General features: G+C 36.8%; 1 protein-coding gene across 8 annotated transcripts in view; it reads left to right on the top strand.

The window, feature by feature from the left end:
* The window catches only part of Ralgapa1 (Ral GTPase activating protein catalytic subunit alpha 1), a 237,244-nt gene that overhangs the window by 188,965 nt on the left and 25,029 nt on the right, over nt 1-23,250 (top strand). For all 8 annotated transcript variants that reach the window (XM_041658516.1, XM_041658517.1, XM_041658518.1 and 5 more), the window contains 2 exons: nt 15,226-15,384; nt 17,009-17,136. In XM_041658516.1, coding sequence (XP_041514450.1) covers nt 15,226-15,384; nt 17,009-17,136 — 287 coding nt within the window. The remainder of the gene's footprint in view (nt 1-15,225; nt 15,385-17,008; nt 17,137-23,250) is intronic.

The following is a 23,250-nucleotide window of genomic DNA, read 5'->3' on the forward strand; positions in this document are numbered from 1 at the left end:
CACAGTCAAGAGCAGAGAGACATGATGCACACATGTGCACCCACTTGCTTGCTTCTACTTAGCTTAATTTTTCCATTCTTAATAGTTCAGGAACCCCCGTCTAGGGACTGGTGCAACCCACAGTGGGCTGGTCCTTCCCTCATGAGTTTTATTAAGACAGTTTCCCACAGGCATGCCCACAGGTCAGCCCAGTCCTTCATTGAGACTCTCTTCTGAGGTGATTCTAGGTTGTGTCAGATTGATCGATAAAGCTAGCTATTACAGATCTGTAGGCTGTTCCATTTCCTAGTTTTTATGAATATTCTGCAAGAAACCTGGAATTGTGGATACCTTTATGAGATCATAGCCTAGTTCACTTTGTCAACTTAATACAGACTACAATCATCTGAGAAGAAAGCTTCTGTTGAGGAATTGCCTAGATCAGATTAGCCTATGAAATATGCCTTAGGGAGAGGTGGTTATTATTATTATTGATACAGGAGGGTCCCGCCCACTCTGTATCCTTGGCAGATTGTTCTGGACTGAATACAAAAACTAGCTAAGAATAGACCAGAGCTGGCAGGGAGTATTTCCCATGATTCTTGCTGTATTTTCTTGTCTGTGAGGAGTTCATGCTTGAATTCCTGCCCTGTTTCCTTTGGGAATATATTATAAGCTGTAAGCTACAATAAATCCTTTCCTCTGTTACGTTGCTTTGGGTCCGAGGGTTTTCTCACAGAAAGGAAGCTGGAGCGGGTGGTGGCTTCACCTCTTTGCGCATGTCCTCAGGGAGATTGGTAGTTCACATGCAGTTCTCTTCTTAGCAGTCTGTACTGTGTTCCGTGATTGCTCCATTTCTATACCCTGCACAGCAGTGCTTTCCATCAAAGCCTGTCATTATTTTAATTTCACATTCTCAGGAAAATAACTTCCTGACCTGACCACCTACCTTTCCATACACCTCTTTGGTTTAACTCCTCTTTGGAGAAATATGTGTTCTGGTCTTTTGCCCATTTTTTACTGTCTGTTTATTTTTCTGCCTATTGAGTTGTAAATGTTCTTATAAATTTGGATATTAACCCTTTATAAGATACGTGGTTTGCAGATTGTTTGGTTTTATCCAGTTGGTAGGGTTGCCTTTCTTTCCTTTTGACTTTGATCATTTTGGTTTTGTAGTACATGTATTTGATGTGACAAACCAAAACCAAAACAAAACAATTGCTAAAACCAGTGTCAAGTATCTGTCCCCATATGTCATTTCAGGACTTAGATTTAGGTCTTTTGTCTACTTTGAGTTTATTTTTGTGAATGGTGGAAAATACAAGTCTCATTTTATTAGTTTGTATGTAGAAATCTAGGTTTTCCATTCTATTTATTGAAGAGATTATCCTTCCTTGCATGTATTATTGGTATCCATATTGAGACTTTTATACTTGTTTACACATTCTCTATTCTATTACCTCAGTCTACACATCTATTTTCTTGACAGTGCCATCCTGTGTAATGCGATTTCTAATTGATCTTAATAAAAACCCAGAGTCAGAATGGAGTTCTACATAGCAGAAAAAAAAAAACAAAAAAAAAAAAAAAAACGACATTTTGATTTTTGCAGGAAAATGGATGGAGCTAGAAAACATTATTTTGAGTGAAGTGACCCAGACAATTATCCCATGTACTCACTCATAGGTGGTTTTTAAACATAAAGCAAAGAAAGCTATCCTACAAACCACAATCCCAGAGAACTTAGACAACAATGAGGATACTAAGAGAGACTTACATAGATCTAATCTCATGGGAAGTAGAAAAAGACAATATCTCCTGAATAAATTGGGAACATGGGGACCTTGGGCAATGGTTGAAGGGGGAGGGGGAGGCAGGGAGGGGAGCAGAGTAAAATATAGAGCTCAATAAAAATCAATCAAAAAAAAAACCCAGAGTCAGATATTAGGAGGTAAAAGCTGAAAGATCAGAGAAAGCGGTCAGCCACTAGAGAGACCTTTTACCTCTACCAGCGCTCAGACCAAAGGGGTGATCCTGTCCTCAGACTGCTTCCTCTGACTATAACCTCTGACTGACTGTTTTAGACTGCATCCAAGCTCCTGTCTCCTCACACCTTATATTCCTCTCTCTGCCTAGCCATTATCACTCCTGTCTCCACCTCCCTAGTGCTAGGATTAAAGACGTGAGATCCCAAGTACTGGGATCACCTTTATATGAACTCTATTTCTCTTATAGATTGGATGAATTTTGTATAGCCCAGGGTGGCCTTGAACTAATAGGGATCCATCTGCTCTGTCTCCTGGGTCCTGGCATTAAAGGTATGTACTACCACTGCCTGGCCTCTAGTGGCTTAGCTCTGTACTCTGATCTTCAGGCAAACTTTATTTGTTAAAACACAAACAAAATATTTCTACAATCCTGATTACATTATTTTACCCATGAATTCTGGTTCATTTTTAATTCTGGCCCTTGTTATTTCCTGAATTATTAGTGTCAGACAATAAGCATGTATTTTTATGTTAGAGTACTTTAGACATCAGAAACATGCCTCAGAAAGAAAAAATAAAACTTTCTCTAACCTTTGTCTTGGAAGCCACAATTCAATATTTTGACATGACTTGTCTGCAAGTAAATCCTAAGATCCCCGTTTCAGAAGAACTATCACTCCAAACCCATGGGAAAGGAATGCTTCACACAGAACAAGAATCACAGACAGGCTTTACTGAATTCCCCCACTCCATCTGGTACGTTAGTTATATTCTTAGTCCAATGACATGGAGTCTCCACATATGAACTCAGAGGACAATGTTCAGAGAGACAGCCAAACATGCAGGACTTCTGGTGAATGGCATTGCCCCAAACACCCCTTCTTCTGTGTCTTAGCCTGCACATTTGCGGTGCCTAATCTTGATTGTCAGCTTGACTAGATTCGGAGGGATCATTCTCAGGGCATTTTACTGAGGAGGGAAGATTCACCCCTCCTCAAATGCAGGTGTCATCATTTTCTAGGCTGCAGTCTCAGGCTGAAAACGCAGAAAGTCAGTTAAGTAATAGTACTTCCTTTTCTGTGCTTTTGGTCAGTGCTCTATTCAAACCACTCAGCAGATAAGCCTATTCCTCAGTTCATTTCCTCTCACACTCTTGTCTTACTTTCTGCCTCTATAATTTGCCAGTTCTAGAAGTATAATAAGTAGAGGCATATAATATTTGTCCATTTGTACTGTCTTATCTAGCTGAATGTTCTTAAGGTTTCATGTATGTTGTAGCACCTCAGAATTTCATTGTTTTATATGTCCAGATATCTAATTGTTTGTATTACTGCATTTTGTTTATCTGTGTTTAGACATTCGGGTTATGTCCACCTTTTGACTATTGTGAATCATACTGCAATGAACATATCATACTGCTTAGATGCTGGTCTTTTGTTCTTTTGGCTATATGTCTAGGAATAACATTGTTGGGTTATGTTTGCACTCTATATTGAACTTTTTGAGGATGTTCAACATCAGCTGTACCCCTTTACATCCATGTCAGACACACACAATGGTCCCAGCCTTTCCACATCATCACCAATACTTGTTAATTTGAATCTTTTTAGAAAAAAACTATAGACATCCTAATAAGTGCAAAGTAGTTAATTTGTTTGTTTGTTTTGTGGCAGAATTTATCTATCTGTCCCCAGCTTTTCTTGAGCTCACTGTGCAACACACATATGGCCTCAAACGTCATGGTCTTCCTTCCTCTTTCTTCTTTTCTTTTAATTGATTAATTTATTTTTTTAAAAAAAATAACTCTTTTCTTATTTTGCATTCCAATCCCAGTTTTCACACTCCCTCCCCGCCTCCTGCTCCCTTCACTTTCCCCCCATGACACCCCATATCCACTCCTCAGAGAATCCGCATAGTTTTACTTCACATTGATGTAACAGCTGACGACAGTGAGCACCTTCTCTTACTGTACTGAACAGTTGTTTGTCTTCTTTGGAGAAATGTCTATCCAAGTCCTGTACTCATTTGTTTATTTTTTATGTCATTTTAGGAGTTCTTTATATATTGTAGATATTAATCCTATGATTGGTCCCTATTTATGGACTTCAATTTTTTTTGTTACCTTTGTTTTTAATGTCAATCCAAGAAACCATTGCCAAATCCGCTACCATGGAGATGATTCTGTGTTTTCCTCAGAAACCTTTATAGTTTTACCTCCTAGCATCTAGGTTCTCTATTCATACTAAGATACAGATACTCTGTAGCTGTAAATGCCTGCCTTTTTCATCACTATTTACAGAGAAACTGCTGCATTCTAGTTCATTAGTCTACATATCTGTCCTTATACCAATTCCATATTCTTGATGGCTATCACATTCAAATTTGGACTCAAGAAATATGACTCTTCCAGCTTTTTCTCGGAATTGTTTTGGCTTTAAACAGCTCTTAAAATTCTATATAAAAGCTTTAGAATGGGTTTTCTATTTCTATTCCAGAATCTACTAGAATTCTTTCTTTTCTAATTACCAAATAGAAAATAAGGAGTTATGACATTTTTATACATACATATAGTGTTACTTTGGTTCCTCTGTTAAATTGTTGGGATTTTGATAGAGATATGTTGAACCTGTAGATAACATCAGGTAGAATTAATGTTGTGCCTTTGAGGTTTTTTGTTGCGTTTCAGAATTTATTTTGTGTACTTGTAATGACACAAACATGGAGGTCATTGAGAACCCAATGTCTGCTTCCATCATGTGGGTCACAGTGGTGCACCTTGACTCATCAGCCTGGCAACAGGAGCTTTTTCTGCTGAGCTACCTTTCTGGCCTGTTGATTATTTATGTATGTTTGTTTGTTGGGATGTGTGTGTGTACATGAACACATGCTTGTCTATATGCCACAGTGCATGTGGAGGTTGGAGAACAACTTGAGGAGGTTGGTTTTTTTTCTTCCCCCATATGGATTCTCAAGGTTGAACTCAGATTGTCAGGTGCCTTACCTACTGAACCCTCTTGTCAGCACTTTCTAATTTTTTTAATGTAATGGTAATAATTTTTAAACTTTTATAATATAGACATGTGCATTACTGTTAAAATAAGTATTGTTGAAGAAATACCCAGCCTAAATTAGCTTTTTACTTAAAGCAGTTTTAAAGGGTTTATCTGTCTTAAAATCCAACAGAAGATATAAATATAATCTCATAATTCAGTATTGCTACTCTAAACCTTTTCATAGACATCAAAAACAAAAATATACTGTTTTTTCCATATACTGATTTTCCCTTTTCTTTATTCTTTATAATGCTTCCTGTTAATATGCTCTTGAAGCATCCTATTAATATTTTTTCTCAATAGCAGCTTTATATTTTAGTTTTATTATAATATCACTTTCATTTTAACAGGTTAAATGTTTAAACTTAATCATAGAAGCCAGTTGTCTTACACCAGTTCTTCTCAATAAAAAATCACTTTCTGTATTGGTATTTTTTCTCCCGAATTTAATAAATTCCACATTAGTGGTAATAAGTTGAGGCCTAGAACATGTCCTATTACAAATGAACAATTGGATTTCATTACGTTGTCCCCCCTGTCCTTTGTACATATATCTTCAGGTGTGTTAATCCATTCAGTAGACACATTAATGAGCACCGGTTGCAGTGTAATATTGGAGGAAGTAAAGCTTGTTGACCTCAACATGGAGTTTAATACCTCTAATTAAATTAGATAGTCGACAGTCAGTATAAAGAAATAGCCATGCCTCTGGCAAGCTAGAATTATTTATGACTCTGATTCTATGTTTTAAACTTGGTTGAAGAAAAGTCATTTATATCCATTTTATAAAAACTAAATTTAGTCCTGACTTTTTATTTTAAATATTATGTGATACTTTTGTAAACATTTTATTAAAACATTTTTTAAACATTTTATTTTCTCATAATACAAAGTTAATGTCCCTGGATCTATTTAAGTATAGCGTTTGTGGGTGTGTGTAAAGTGAAGCAAGGTCTTTCAGAGCCCAAGATAAGAGCAGCAGAATTTTTTTAATGTAAACTATACTTTTTGAACAAATTAGCCATTCAATCTAGTAAAATCTCTCTTAGGAATATTATGCCACTGTATCAAAAATCCTGATATGACTCCACTCCCAGCCAGCCGTTCTATAAATTATTTCTACCTGAGAAAGAGTGATGGAAAATGGTTAAAAATAATTTCCACTTAGCTGACTGTATTCACCCCTAAAAATCAAAAGTGCGGCAAGCATTGGTGTAAAGTGCTGAGCAGAGGCGCTCTTAGCTCCTCTGTCTCCTTGTCACAGCCACTTGCTGATACTCTGCTACCAAGGTAGCTGAATCATCCTTTTAGAAGTTTGTTGAAGATCAAGTTGAGATAATTGTAAAATACTTAGTTGAACTCTCTAGGCTCTCTTTCATTTTCTGAAACCCCAAAAGAGGAAAAAGAAGTACTCTTTTTAAGTCCATTTCCTTTGAAACATCACACTATAGTGTGATGGACAACTAGTCATGTCTCAAGGCTGGACCACAGTAGTTTCTCAATAAGTGGGTCTTAAAGACTCTACTTGGTCCAGCTTGTATTTCAGATCTATTTTTATTTTAATTTTAAAATAAGATTAGCATATGAGAGACTTCCCAAAAGACTACAAGCTAAATATTATCTCTAAAATTAACTGGAAAACAACTATGGAATAATATCAAAAAGGTTTTATTATTTCAGTAAAAATTGGGTTAATAATATAATTGATAGGCATTTTGAAATCGTCCTAGAGCTTCCTGTCGCTATGGTAAACTCCATGACTAAAAGCAATGTGAAGGAGGAAAGGCTTGTGTAAACCAGTCACAGTCCCTCCCTGAGGGAAGCCAGGCCAGGAACTGAAGCAGAAGCAGGGCTCATGTAGGAACGCTCCTTAGTGGCTTCCTTGGCTTCCTTTTTTTATACAAGACCAAACTGCCCAGGTGTGACAGACAGTATCCATTGTGGGCTGGGCCCTCCCACATCAGTTATTACTCAAGAAAGTGCCCCCCAGACATGTCTGCAGGTCAGTCTGAGGGAGGCATCTTCTCTGTTGATGTTCCCTCTTCGCAGATTGCCTAAGCCTTGTCAGGTTGACAAAACAAACACAGAAATTCTGCTCATAGTTTCAGATCAAAAATATAACAATTAATGTTACAATCCTATTCAATATCATATTCCCCCATAACCCCAGCTTTCTTAAGTATACTCCTGATGAAAAAGACAGAGGATAGAAGTAATATCAGTAGTTCCATGCCAGCCTTTCTCACTACTGCGAACAGCATGATCTGGACAGGAAAGCAGTAGCTCCTCGTTGCACACTGAGTAAGACTTAAGCGCAGTGTCCTCCACATGTGTGACCACCTTCTACTTAGCTCTCTGCTCACCTCTCCGGTCGTCTTTCTATCCTGCTCATTTCACTTTTCTCATCGCCCTCCAAATCAAGTGCACTCCCCTGTCTGCGGCTGTAGACCCTGGAGGGTTTGCTCAGTCTGCATTTCCCCAGGCTGCTTCGTTCTCACTGTCCTATTCTCACACTTGCACGACAGTTTCTCAGATGCCGCATTCTAGCTAAAGATCTCCCTCTACTCAGGAATGCTGTCCCTCTGCTCTACATTGCCTTTTTAAATCTATGTGGTGTGTGTATGCATATGTGTGCATACTTGCAATGCATGCCACACATGCACATAGTCATCAGATAACAACCTCAGATTGTCAGTCCTCACCTTCTACTTTGAATTGGGCTCTCTCATTCTGTCGCTGTGTACACCTGACTAGCTAGCTGGCAAGCTCCTGACTTCTGGGTTCTGAGAATCTGGATGCATGTCCTCATGCTTACATGTCAAACACTGCCCTCTAAGTCATCTCCTTACCTTAGCATTTTTCTTTATAGCACTTGTCACCGCGCAAAGTTATCATATTTGCTTATTTTATTTTTATTATTTAAAATATACATATATCATCTATATATTGGTTTTTCAAAACAGGGTTTCTCTGAGTAGCCCTGCGTATCCTGGAACTCACTCTGTAGACCAGGCTGGCCTCAAATTGCCTCTGCCTCCCAAATGCTGGGATTAAAGGGTATTCTACCATTACCTGGCTACAATATATTTTAATCCTATTTTCGCTCTTCCCAGATTCTCCACACCTCCACCCAACTTCATGTTCTTTCTCTCTCTCTCTCAAAAACAAAAAAGAAGCAAACAAATTAAAAAATTATTTTTTAAAAATCCAAAAAAAAGATAAAACACAGACAAAAACAACCAACCATGGAGTTCATTCTGCCTAGGCAACTACTACTCCTTCCTGGGCATGGGGTCTGTCTTGAAAGTATGGTTAATATACAGTATCACTCCGTTGGCGAAAACTGGTTTTCCCTTTCCCAGAAGGTATCAATTCCACTGTTTGCTTAGTCTTTATATATTTATTTGATTCCCCACATGTACACACTATAATACCAGGAACTACAAGAAAGATAAAGACTTTCTTAAGTATTGTGTTTCTAGAACCTAGAACTAAGCCTGTTGGTGTAATGAACAAAATGTTACTTAATCTAGCCAGGTGGTGGTGGCACACGCCTTTAATCCCACCACTTGGGAGGCTTTTAAGAATTTGTTTTTCTTCTTGGAGGAGAGATGGCTCGATGAGGAAGAGCACTTGCTGCTCTTCCAAAGGACCAGAGTACAGTTCCAAGCACCCAGGTCATGTGACCCACTACTGTCCCAGCTCCAGTACCCCTGGCTTCTGTGGTCACAGACACCCATGCACATACCCATACGTGAATTAACACACATAACATAATTTAAGATGATAAAAAATTAATCTTTGAAAAGAGAAACTTTAGTTTGTTTTTTGGAGACAGGGTTTCTCTATTTAGCCCTAACTGTCCTGGAACTCTCTTTGTAAATTCAAGATAGCCTTGAATTTAGAGATCCACCTGCCTCTGCCTCAAGTGCTGGGATCCAGGACTTGGACCACCATATCCTGTTAAACTTTTCTTAATTGATTATAATGAATGATCCACATAGCTAATGAGTGCTTGAAAATATGTAAACTATAAAATAATATATGATACTCAGGATACTGAGGCAGGAAGATTGCCATAGTTCACTTTGAGGCCAGCCTGGGCTACATAGTAAAACCCTATCTAGCTCTATGGGTGAGTGAAATGATGAGATTGGAGCAGTAAGAGTCCCGTTTGGATTTCCTCACGGAGGCTGTTTCTGCTTCCATGTGTACTTTAACTCGTAGTTTAAATAGTGTATGTATACTTTAGCTTTTAGTGCAAGTGCCATTATAGACTGGTGTCCTTTGCTATTTATATTCAGAAAAAAAAGACTGTTTGGAACATTGTAACTTATTTGGTGTTTGTTTGCTTATTTTACTGTTGTTTTCATGGAACCCAAGGCTTTGAGCTCAGAGATTACATTTGTCAGTCCTCAGAGCATTTGCAAAAGCTAGCATGGTGCATACAGACAGCTTTCAGCCTCACCTAGTAATAAAGAAAAGAAGGTAGTTGAAAGGAAGTAAGGAAGGATAGAAGAGAGAGGACCTTTTTAAGAATTCATGAACTAGTTTGGATATGTGGATGAATTATCTAATGTAGAGCACCTGTAGAGGAAATAGGAAGGAAAGAACAAAAACTAATACTTTTTTCAAATGGAGAGCTTGTTAGAGGTGTAGTGATGCAGCCAGTAGGATCAGAGAAGACTCAGGTTTTGATTGAGAGTGTAATTAGTTGGTTCCTGCTTTTAACAGAAATGGGGGAGTTGGCCAGGCAGTGGTGCCCACACCCTTAATCCCAGCACTTGGAAGGTAGAAGCAGGTGGATCTCTGTGAGTTCAAGGCCAACTGTTTCTGTCCTTACTTTTTTTCAGAAGTCACTTTCTTGCACTTCATGCTTACTCAATTAATATTATTTCCTTCTCAGGTCTCTGAGGCAGTTGAAGATTAGATAGTTATAGTTATAGTCTCCCTTATTTACAATAATCAGAAAAACCCACTAAAGAAATGTAAAGTATATAAAGTTGAGAGATATCAAAAGATAGCTTGGGATGGTAATGCAAGTTATGGTAGAAAGTAAATTGGGTACCAAAATTTGGACTCCCCAGGATAGGATAGATGTGAAGTATTTTCTCTGAATTTGTCAAATGCAAATGGACTGAACATTGTTGATGTACTTGTTGCCTGTACATATTGTATATAGTTATTGTACTTGTTGTATATAGTTTTCTTGTATTATTTATAGCCTTTTTATCATAGACAAAGATGGAAATATAGTGATATAATATTTGTATTTTAATAAATACATATATTGCTTATAAATAAATAAATATATTATTTGTATTTTAATAAATCCAGGACAGGCAGGATTGTTACACAGAGAAATCCTGTTTCAGAGAGAGAGAGAGAGAGAGAGAGAGAGAGAGAGGATAGTCTAACTTATGAGGCAGAAATAGTTACCTTCCATGATTTCTAGTCTCCAACCCCATTTCATGGCGCTAAGGAAGTAAAACATTAGCTCCAGATTCTTTGTTGATAAAAATGAACGTATTGTATTGCCATAAGTGGATGTTTTAGTTCTTTTATACTACTGTAAAAAAATGCCAAAGATTGGACAACATACAAGTTTCTCCTCACAGTGGTAGGGGCTGGCAAGATCGGGAGACTGGCAGATCAGTGTCTGTTGAGGAGCCACTCACCTGTTCACAGATGACTGGGCTGCCCGCAGTGACCACATATGTTGAAAGTGGCAAGCAAGCTCTCTGGAGTCTTTTTTTTTTTTTATAGACACTAACCCCTTTAAAAATGATGTAATCACCTCTCCAAGTCCCTACCTGGTGGGACCCAAATTCCTCATACCATCCCAGTGGAGGCTAGCATGTAAACTTTAGGAGCATGCAGACATCTATAACAGTGGCAAACATCTAATTTTACAAAGGGGTGTAAAACAGGTCGTGCCCCTGAAAATACCAATGCTCATCAACTCCAACAGCAAACTAGGATTATTAAGCAGATGGCTTGTGAGTATAGATAATGAGGGGGTGATCACTAGGAGCCATGGTAAGTTCAGCACAACTAATCACATAAAACTGAATTTGTTTTAATAGGATTACTAGATCAGGACCAACCGTAGACTGTATGAAGTAATTGTTGTGTGTAAGTTGAAGCAATATGGTCATAATAGTTTGGTATGCATGGTGATGACTGGTTGCATAATCATATTTAGAACACAAATGCTTTAACAGGAGGAAATATTGCAAAGTGTTTCAAGTTTGGCTTCTAGAACCAAATTGCCTGGGTTTGAATATTGTTTTTCTCACAGCTTTTTTTTTTTTTTATCTTAGCCAAACTTCTTCATCCTTTAAACTTCAAATGTTTATCTGGAAAAATAGTAGTAATACTGATTGTACTTGTTTTTTAATTGTCATGATAATGAAATGAATTATCATAGAACATGTAGAATAGTGTACCCTTAATAAATAATATGTAATAAATTCCCTCAATAAATGAAAGCTGTCTTTTTAAGCAGAGTGGAAAACCTGCAATGACTCTGTTATGTAAGCTATTTGATATTTATGTTCAGAACTTGAATGAAGTCATAAGAATGTTAACTTAATGTTAACCCTGATCTAGAAAAGAATGAACCAGCACATTGAATAGCAGAATCAGGCTAACAATAGACCCTAGCAAGCTTCAAGATAACCTAGACTTGGCAAAGTAAAATGGTAACAATAAATATGGAATCCTTTCTTTAAATGGAGCAATTGATTTTACCTGCTTAAAAAACTTTGAGGATGCTTCAGTAGATGGAGGAGCTTGCTGCCAATCCTGGCAACCTAAGTTCAGTCCCCTAGAACAAGCACCAAAAAGCTGACTTCCACACTTACACAGTGGAATGTGTGCAAACACATATTCTCGTTCTCTCTCTCTCTCTCTCTCTCTCTCTCTCTCTCTCTCTCTCTCTCTGTCTCTCTCTCTCATACACACACACAAAAATGTTTTTTAAAGTCTGTAAATTGTAAGAATTTTTTTAGATTTTTGAGACAGGGTAGCTCTGTGTAGCCCTCACTGTCCTGGAACTTGCGTTGTAGATCAAGCTGGCCTTGAACTCAGAAATCCACCCGTCTCTGCCTGCCAGAGTGCTGGGACTAGAGCGGAGTCACTAGGCCTGGCAAGGTTTTTAAAAAAGAACTTTGGCTAGCTGTTTGGCGCCTTAATGTTTCAGAAAATAATTTAGTGACAGAGGAAGAAATAATCCCATTAGAGTTTACTGTATCAGAGCATATATTTGATATTCATTCCAGACATTGCAGTCTCATAGAATCTCCAGAAAACTAAGACAGTAGTCCAGCAAAAACACACTTTTAACCTGATAAAAGGTGAAGATATTAAAATAACCTTCAAATACCTGAAAAGATATAAAAAGATAGAATACATGTTGGATTCATATAGTAAGACCCATTTGCTTCATGTAAAGAGTGTTATGATTTTCACTCCTTAAAGGCAGACTGGGCTAATTGTGAACAACTACACTCCAGCTTCAAAAGTTTTAAAGCAGAGGTCAGATATCTACTCTTTGGGATATCACAGTTCAGGTATTGGGTGTGAAATTACTCCTTTAGGATATCTTCCAATACTAACATCCATCCTCTAATGGATAAAAGACTTCAGTTTACACATGTTGACTTTCATTGTATTTTCTTCATGGATTAATGCTGGTCATTTGTAACATACAGTACAGTTTAGGTTCCAGAGTGATGTTAGTACCACTTGAAAGTGAATTTAGATGAATACTTTGGTTGCCAGTCATCAGAAAGATCTATACCATATACACAGCAGTCTGCTGCTCTTTCAAAAAGTGATTTGCACATGGGTTCAAAATCAGATAGTCTGGATAGGGTGGTACATGCCTTTAGCACAAATATTCAGGAGACAGAGGCAGGATTTCTGTGTTTGAGGCTAGCCTCATCTGTATATTGAGTTCCAGGACAGCCAGGGCTGCCCAGAGAAACCCTGTCTCAAAAAACAAGAGAGAGAATATCATATAGATAGGCACTCCTTTGAGAAATTTTAGAGTACAGAAAAACTTACTGAGTATACCCAGGATATAGTCTTTTAAGTCCTTAAGAGGTAAGGAATAAATAAATATAAAATTGTCTAAAAAGTTCTGCATCAATATAGACATGTGTTTGCTAACTTATTTTTATTGCTCGCATTATGACTTCTGCCACCTTTTGGTCACTAGAAAGCCGTCTTTGAGTAGTCTCTCAGAAAACCCCCAATGAACAGCGATGATTAACATCTCAGTTTAGCCATTATATTTCATGTTTTAAAGTTAATGATATCATTAAGACAGTGATATAGCCTCAAACAACTATATTTTTAGCATTGGAATCTAAATAATAAAGTATTTTTCATGAAAGTTCTTCCTTTAAATATCAAACACATATAGAGTGATTTGTTGGTGCACATGTTTCTATGCAAAAAAAAATACAACATCTTGACAAAAAAAAGTGTGCTTTTTTAAGCTTCTATAGCAGACCTTTAAATACTATGTGGAAGATGTTTGAAGACAGCCTTGGTTAAAAGATAATAGTACAGTGCCTTGTTCTCTTATTTCTTTAGATAAGTGGCACTAGAAATTATAGATAATTTTGGCAAGAGTTCAAGGGTTAATGTAGCAGATAAATAAAAGGAATTTTCTGTAAATTGAGACCTGCATTATTTCAGTTGTCTTGTCTTTCCTAACCTAACTCATTTAATTTTAAAAAGTAAATACTTAAATTCTTCCTGACAGTGTGCTCAGCTTTTACTATCATTTATTACTTCAATTATACTTGATATCACTTAGAACAATCTGCCATTTGGAAATCTCAGGATAGCCTGGAGCTTAGTATTAGATCTGGCTGCTATTGTAACATGTACAGCATATGACATTAATGTATCAGAATTAGATTGGATCATCCCTCCTGGTTACATTTATTTCACATTTCTTTTGTATTCAGTTAACATAAACCTATTAGGGAAGCTGACACATGGGGATGGCTGTATAGGAAGGATATTTTTAAAGTATTTTGATTAAAAAATGAAATTATGGGGCCATAGCTTTTCTAGGCTCTGTAATCTTTTTCTTTTTGTTTTTTTCTTTTTCTTTTTTTCTTTTTCTTTTTAGAAATGGCATAGTCTAAGTCTGCATTTATGTCATGCCTGTTTGTATACAAAGTGTAAGTAGTCAATTCCTGGGCTAAGGAGGAACTGAAAAGATCCTTTCAGAAATTGAACTTTAGTCCTCTTTTTGTTTGTCAGACATTAAATTCTTCTATACCTGTCGTATGGTTTTTAATCCAACAATTGCATATATAAAAATAGAAATCACCATACATTTTCTCAGACTGGCTTTATTCTTCTTTCGTCTTCTAAACTTTCCCAACCACAGTGTGGCTAGATACCCGACAGTAATGGAAAAGCCAGGGGAAAGCATCTACCAAACATAGACTCACATGTTCCAGATATACAGATGACAGAATTTTATAATAAAATTGATGTTTATACCATAATCTCTATGAGGAAAAGTCAGTAATATAGATTGTGTTCATTTTTTAACAACTCACTAGAAACACAACTTTTAATACTTTTCTTTCTTACAGTTTTAATTATTATAACAAACCCTCTCAAGATTGCCAGGAGCACCTTTGTCAGCAGCACAAGTATCTAAGTAACATTCTTCAGGCCTAATCAACATCCAGGCTCTGTTTGGAGGGTGTCTAAGTTACATTGGGGGGAGATGCTGAAATTAATTTGTTAGACCAACTTTCTCATGCTGAGTAAGGATTATAAAATGCACAGTCACCTATTGTTTTGCTTCTCTTCTGACTGCCTTCTTCAGACCACCTTGCTACTCATTAGCACTTCAGAAATGCATAGAAGGGGAGAAGAATCTTAAGTCAGTCGCTCTTTAAAACAGTCTCCGAGAGGCTTGAGCATGGAATTGCATTGGCACAGTTGCTAATTGAAACGGGCTGTGTCTCTTCTCTGCGGTCTTTCTGTCTTGTTGACTGGGAATTGAGAGTGCCTGGTCTTCTTCTTGATGGCTTTGAGTGTTTGTATTTTGAGTGTCGTGAAAATGATCGACTGTTTCTCTTCAGTATGCTCTGTTGTCACTAGCTGTATAGCTATGCTCACACGGCTTTTATAAATACTATAAACTGTTTCCTTGTTTTTTCCAGTTGAGACACCTAGGAAATGATGAAGTACACATTGTTTGGTCAGAACATACTAGAGACTACAGAAGAGGAATTATTCCTACAGAATTTGGCGATGTCCTCATTGTTATATATCCAATGAAAAACCATATGTTCAGTATCCAGATCATGAAAAAACCAGAGGTGAGAACTCCGCTTCTGCCTTAGTAATAGATTTTCCATTGTAAAATAGGGGGAAATGCCACAGACTCTGTAGCTGTGTCGATTGTCTTAAGCCTAGTTAGAAAGATCAACCCAGCTAGGGAGACAGCTGGGTGGGACCTGGGTGGAAGTTCCTTTGTGCTTAGCTCACCATTTAGTGACACAGAAAACAGTTACAGTTCCCAAAAGGCACAGTAAGAGCAGCCATCTGTTAGTGAGGTATAGTCTTAGTCCAGCAGAGCAGAGGCAAGATCAGTCACCACAGGTTCAAGGCTAGTCTGTGCTGCTTATTAATGAGCCTCTATGCAAAAAATAATTTTAAGATAATAAATGAAATGCCTGCAAATATTTTTAGATGTTAAAGAGACATTACCTATCCTCCAGTTGCGTATCTAACGTACATATTAGATGTACCACAGTATTTCAACAACTATTTCACCAGTATTTCTTTCTAAGATAATAGAAGTTTGGCATTATTTTCATGTGTTCTTTTTTTTAAAATGAATGCTTTTAATAGAAAATTGTTTTGACAGTTGATTCAGAATCTTCAGAATTTCTTGAATTGGGCCAAGTTTCCATCTGTAAATTTTTCTGAATGACAAGTATTTTTTAAGGTTTATATAAACCAGAAGTCAGCTCATGACAGGCCACAACCTAATTTTGAGTAGACTACAAACTGAGAATGTTTTTTATATTTTTCAAGCATTTTTACAAAAATTGTAAATTTTACAAAAGTGAGATATCATATGGCCACAAAGTTTAAAACACTGTGTCATCCACAGAGAATTGTCTTGCCTTGAGCTACCATTTTTATCAGCCATATTTAATAGTTTTTTGTTTTTTGTGCCTTACACCCAGCTAGGTTAGCACTTTACCACTGACCTATATACATCACAGTTCTAAATTGTCAACTAATAAAAGTGACCATTAGTTATCAAAGCACAGATTTTGCTTTTTAACTGACCAAGCCAAGTGTGTCTTAGGTTCTATACTTACTTTGTGTCACTCTGACAAAATCTTGGAAAACATGCTACAAGAGGAAAGATGTATATATTTTGTCTCATAGTTTCAGTCCATGGTCTTTTGGCTTCTTGCTTCTGTGCCTTTGGGTCAAAGCTCTCGTGACCCAGTCTCTTCCCAGCGCTACCCTTCTAAACATGTTCCTGGGAACGAAGCATTCAGCATGAGTTTGGGGAAGACATTTAATGTCCAAACCATAAGGATAAAAAAAACTGGTATCTCACAAAAATGATCATCTAACTGCCTACCTTTAAGAATGTATGTCTTTTCATATGTTTACTTAGTAGAGGAATTGATTTGTGTGTGTGTGTGTGTAGCTGAAATTACAGAACTTTAGAAACTGGCAGAGGATATAAATTACATAATTACACAAAGTACATAGTTCTTTTGAATAGACACCCTGTTGACCTTGGGCATTTTGTTTGTTGTCCTAGTATGGGTGATGCATCATGTAAAGAACTGAATTTGAATGTTTTTAATTGAAAGAACAACCAAAGAGGAAGCAAAAACATATGTGTGCGAAAGATCTTGTTTGTTTTACTCCAGTCTTTCTACAGTTAAAGTTGTGTTCTGATCTTTCCATCAGGTTCCCTTCTTTGGTCCACTTTTTGATGGTGCTATTGTGAATGGAAAAGTTCTGCCCATCATGGTTCGATCCACAGCAATAAATGCTAGCCGTGCTCTGAAATCACTGATTCCATTGTATCAGAACTTGTATCCTTTCTTAACTGTGTGGTTAGGACACTAGTGTACATCTGCTTTACAAAAGGTAAAGGTATCTTATGTGTTAAGACTCAAGCGTTTCTGTTTCTTGAAGTGGCAGAGTTCCTCCCTAGTGACTGAGTAGTTGTTTTATTTAAATGGCTTGTTTTCTTACATACTTTTAATAAATATTAATCTTTGACCTAGTTAGTTAAATGGAATCATGTATCATGCTCTGGGCTGCTCTGGAGGTGCAGAAATAAAACAATCATTGAAAAGAATTCAGTCTACATGGAAAAACATTTTCTTCATTACTGTATTTTAAAAGAGGAGTGTGCAGGATGTATACTAATAAGGGGCCTGCCACTCAGCTGGAAGTGTGTGTCCAGAAACACTTAGAAAAATGATTGAGCCAGTCTTAAATGATGAATAATCAGATGGAAGAGAACCTTCTAAACCAGGTGCAGCATACTGAGGAGACATGCAGGTGTGAGAAGATGGGGAATGCTTAGGAACATGATGTATGGAGCCAGTCTGTCTGATCAGGTGCTGCCAATCTGGAGCTGGATAGCCTCCCTGAGCCCGGGCATACTTGCCTAGGGAATGAACTCAGTACCAATAACTACCTCGTGATCTTGGTCAGGCTACAGAACCAGGTTTTGTTTTGTATTGTTTTGTTTCTCTTCTCTTCTTTTCAGCGTCTAGAATTAAACCCAGGCATTGAGCATACTAGGCAGACACTCTACCACTGAGTCATAATCCAGTCCAAGTTACGGTACCCTTGAACCTCACTTTCTTTATCTATAAAAGGATTGCAATATTATGTCAGCATTATTATGAGTGCTCAATCAGATTTTATGTAGTTATTAATTATACTGTTTATAAGTATTACAGTCAATATAAAACATCTCCACCCAAGATTAAGGAGTTGCTTAATTGAAGCTTTTATATTAGGCTGATTAGTTGCTTAAAGTGAATTCTCAGTTTTACTTTATGACATTTTTAGTATTTTATCATATTGAGATAATGGTTGCCACATTCAAAAATATTCTAGAATGAAAAAAAATAATTTCTGCTCATGGTAGGCATGAAAACTTTTTTTAAAACATCAAATCTGAACAGTTCCTATCAACAGAATCGCTTGTAGAATACTTAGAATGGGGTGCTTAGTAGTTAAGATCGTGTACTGCTTTTGCAAAGGACCTTATTTGGTTCCCAGCACACACATCATACAGCTCACAACCATCTGTAATTTGAGCTCCAGAAGGTTCTGATGCTTCTGGCCTCTTCAGGAACCTGTACTCATTCACACACACACAATTAAAAATATTTTAATGTAATGTGAAAACAAGAAAAAAAGCAACTTTTAAAACTCTAGAAATGACAGAGACATCTCGCTGCCTGGACAGTCACCCAAAGTTCCTCTGTACTGTTGGGGCAACCATCTTCAGCCTTCAGGCCCATGGTATCCAGCAGACATAAAGCAGGAAAATTCAAAGTCAGTTCAGTCACTATCTGTTGTGTCCTGCAGAATGTCTCGCAGACTCTTTCATGAATCAGGAACCCTGAAAGATCATCTCACCTTAGGCAAGTTCAGTAGTCCTCTCTCTGTGGGTTCTCTGTGTCCAGTTTATGCAATAGTCCAGGCAAGAGCAGTTTCTTGCCCAAATGGCTATCAAACTCCATAACGAGCCTCTTCGATGCCCATCTTCCTCTTGAAGTAGATTGGTACTGCCAGGAGCAGAGTGTCTCATTGTCATGAAAAGTCCTAAGTTATTAAAACATTTAAAATGCCATATTCTATAATCTTTGAAAAATATGAAGAATGCCTATCTAAAATATATCTACGCACATCTAGAAAATATTAACTAACATGACTACAAACTTGACTATTATTTATGATTATTCATCAACAACCTATATTTCCTAATTATACATTACATTTTAATAATGAACTACACAATCACAATACCTTAATCAATATCAGAAATACATATACATATAACAAAATTGACCGTAAATCTCTATCAATAAAGCAAAATCTATACTAATGCAAATTATTCATACCTATATCATATCCCCCTTTAAATGTAAAAGAACATTTATAAACATATTTTGGGAATATGGGCACAGTTATTTCTCTCCAAACTGCTTCCTGCTGAATGGGGGCGTCGTTAATTAGGTCTTTCATGGTATAACCTGTGTGCTAGTTTCATCTCAGTTGGCAGTTGAGCGTAGCAATTTTCTGAAGGTGTTCACACCAACCCTTCAGAAGGGCGTGGTCCATCATACCAAATTGGAATAGAAGAAATGAACAGGGTCTCATCCTCTGTAAAAACAAAATAAGAAACTCCTTTCCAAAGCATCATGTCCTTAGATCCAAATTTCAAAGTCAAGGTATCAAAATATCTATGTTGGATTAGTTCGGCAGCATTTATAAATAAATATCTTATAGCATCTGTTGCTCCTTCCTCAGCATTTAAATAATTTAAAGAGAGCATAATAGCATACAGTATCAAAATTCTCTGTGTATTTTCCATCTTTGTGCAGCTTTGTTTTAACCTCTATTTTGTTTATTTTTACTTTTAACTCTTTGCTTTTTGAGACAGGTTCTCTGTATCTTTGACCTGAAGTAACTCTGTAGACCAGGCTGTCCTTGAACTCTCAGAGATCCGCCTGTCTCTGCCTCCCAGGCATTGGGATTAAAGGTGTACACTAGGACACCTTGAACTCACAGAGAACTGTTTGTCTCTGCCTTCTAGGCACTGGGATTAAAGGCATGTGCTACCACACCTTGAAGTCACAGAGGTCAATCTCCCTCTGCCTTTCAAGTGTTGGGATTAAAGGTGTGTACTACCACACACAACAACTCTCTTCCTTTTTTTTTTTTTGTTTTTTACTTTAAGAATTTTACATTACATTAAAATAGTATACATTACATAGTATACCAAACAATTTTTTTCCAAGGCGTAGAAAATTATTTATTCACACAATTTAACAGTAGTTGGCCTTCCATATCCATGAGTTCCTCATTTGAAAAAAATTCATCCAATTTTATGTGAAAAATATTTAGGAAAAAAAATGACTTTTGTTTTATCATTATCCCCTTAACAGCATAGTGTAACAACTATTGATATGCTACTTATATATTTATTACTATAAGTAATACAGAAATTTGATTATATGCAAATACTTTACCATTATACAACGGGGACTTTAGTGTCCACAGATTTTTGCTATCCATGGTGGTTCTTGGGTGGGAAAAATACCCTTACATACCAAGAGAAATATGTAATAATATATATTCCTATTGTTTGTTAACTAAAGAATATTCTATTGTGTGGGGTTGGGAGGATCACTTCAGATCAAGAATTGAACATAAACCACATCCCGAGTGACCCCAGCTCAGAAGCGTGAATGAATGAATGGAAGTAGGGAGGAATGTGTGGGAAGTAACGCCTTTACTTGATTTTAGCATGAAGGGTTATATAATAAATTACAACTGGATACTTGATTTACAGGTATTTAAGTATAGGGATATCTGTTCATTTTAAGAACATTCTGGTTTCATAAATGTGTCAAATTTTAAAATGTATGTTTTTGACATCAGATTTTCAGTGAGGAGAAAATTGTGTATTCTAAAATATACTTAACATGAATTATATCAATACACTTAACATAAATGTTAGTAGGAATTGAAATAGAAGTCAGTTTTGAAAGCCACCAGAGCTAATACTTTAATCCTCATCAAAGAAGTGAAGAGGTAGAATGTGATAAACTCAGTTGTAATTACACTGCTGGGTCAGTTATCTCATGCCCAGTAATAGTACCTACTAAGATTCCACAGCATACATTGTGCTATTTATGATCATTAAATGGAGTTTAAATTCTATCCTAGGAGCATCTTCTCTAACCATGAATCTAATGTTCAGAAAATGAGGACAGTATTGATTGTCATATGCTGCCCAAATCGATCATGCTAGCGACCAGAATTACAGTAATCTGTCAGTATTGATGACTGTCTTTCAAGCTTTGAAACCCTCTCTCACTTCACTTGTTGTTTCTTACATGACTTGTACTTGAGAAACATTTTCATGCAACCTCTGATTTTGTCAGCTAGGTACTTTCGTCTCTTCAGCTCAATTTGTTGGTTTGATCATACAATTAGAATTGAATTGGCACACTCGGGTCAGACTCTGGGTGGCCGCCGAGCCAGAGGAATGAGTGCTTCAAGTCTCTTAGGCCGTCACTGGATCAGCTACCTCAAAAGAGTTCCAGTTGGTTTGCTTAGTTTTAGGTTTTACAATGGAAATAATTCTAAAACTTTTATTTAAAGGCCTTACTAGTTGTGACTATTCCTTAAGTAAAAAATTTTAAAGAAATCATTTTGATCCTTAAGATTCTTAAGTTTCACTGTGACTCTAAACATACGTGTGTTTAGTATAGTGCTGCCATTGTTGTGCTTTCTGTTTCAGAGTGGGGTTTTGGAACATGTAGGAATTTTCAGAATTTGTAGTGTATGATCACATTAATAAACCCAGAGCTCCACTCTCTTAAATTAACTGATACATTTTCATATAACCCACACAAATTCCCTTTATATGTTAATCATCTTTAGATTACTTATGATATATAATACAATGTAAATGTTACATAAATAATGAGAAAGGTGCACTTTAAGGAATTGGCTTCCCTGGCTGTGGGGATTGGCAAGTGAGTACCAATTCTGTAGATCTAGGAAGAGCTGATGTTGCTGTCAGTCTTAAGTCATCTAGCAGTAGAATTCCTTCTTTTCTCAAGTGGCCTCAGGTTGTTCTCAAAAACCTTGACTGGATGAGGCCTCCCTATGTTACAAAGGTGAAGGGCTTTGCTTGGGTTCACTAATTTAGTAGACAAAATAGTCTGCTGTTTAGAAAAACACTGTGTCTGTGACCAGCCAAGTTGACATACAATATTCACTAACATATTATGATTTGCTTTATATCTTAAATGTTGATGTATTATTATACTTATTATTAAGAGGTCAGAAATATACCTGTAGGTTTTTTTTCTTCTTTCATAAACATTTATTGGGGTGTCAAGATGGCCAGGTGGTCTATGGTGCCAGACTCAAGTATATTTATTAAAAACCGGGGCCGGTGGCACATAGCTAAAAGTTCCAGCATGGTAGTACCTGAGACAGGAGGACTTTGAGTTTGAAACCACATATGTATGTATGTATGTATGTATGTATGTATGTATGTATATGTATACATATATGTATATACACATATAGCTGTGTCCATATAGGTGTATATATACACATATTACTTACACATTCACAATGATTTTGAAATGATACAAACATTCAGATGATACTTACTCTTATAAAAGTAATAACTTGATAAGGAAGAATATGGATAGTGATGATTATGATTTAAGTAAGGTTACAAGCAAATTGATATTAGAGTCCCATGGAGGAAGAAATTAGTGTGGAATAAAATTTAAAAAGAATATGTAGAAAGTCTGGATCTCAACGGATAGGATTTGAATAGATGGAATGTCACATGCTATAATTCTTTTTTGTTATTGGGTTTTTTTGGGGGGGGGGGTTGGTTTAGTTCTAAGACAGGGTCTTTTTATGTAGCCCTGACTGTCCTGGACCCCGCTGAGTAGACCAGGCTGGCCCAAATTCTAAGAAATTCATCTGCCTCTGTCTCCCGAGTGCTAGGATTAAAGGCATGTGCCTCCAGGCCCAGCCAATGTATAGTTGTTCTGATTTATAGCTGGGGCTTTGTATGTATCTATATATAATATATGTGATACTCTGAGAAACACAGTATAAGGTACTATACAGTTAAAAGGCATCTTTAAAAAATTCTTTACACCTGGGTTTAATATGCTTTCCTACCACAACCAATATTATTTGGTTTTTTTCAGTCTGTGTAGATTGACTTTTTCTTGAATGCCAGAATTGGCTTTGTTTAACTTTATCAGACAGATTTCAAAATCCAATGATAATTCTTCAGTTAGTCACAGTTAATGCTGCAGTTGTACTACTCAAATGTAAGGGACCTGTTGCAGAAGTATGAGAGCCAAAACTAAATGAATGGTAATTGATTGGCTCCACTAATGCAGCTCCTTTTC

Source organism: Microtus oregoni, unplaced genomic scaffold, assembly GCF_018167655.1.
Source record: "Microtus oregoni isolate MIOR12 unplaced genomic scaffold, Mior012 000009F_ref0000495, whole genome shotgun sequence".
NCBI classification, from domain to species: Eukaryota; Metazoa; Chordata; class Mammalia; order Rodentia; family Cricetidae; genus Microtus; species Microtus oregoni.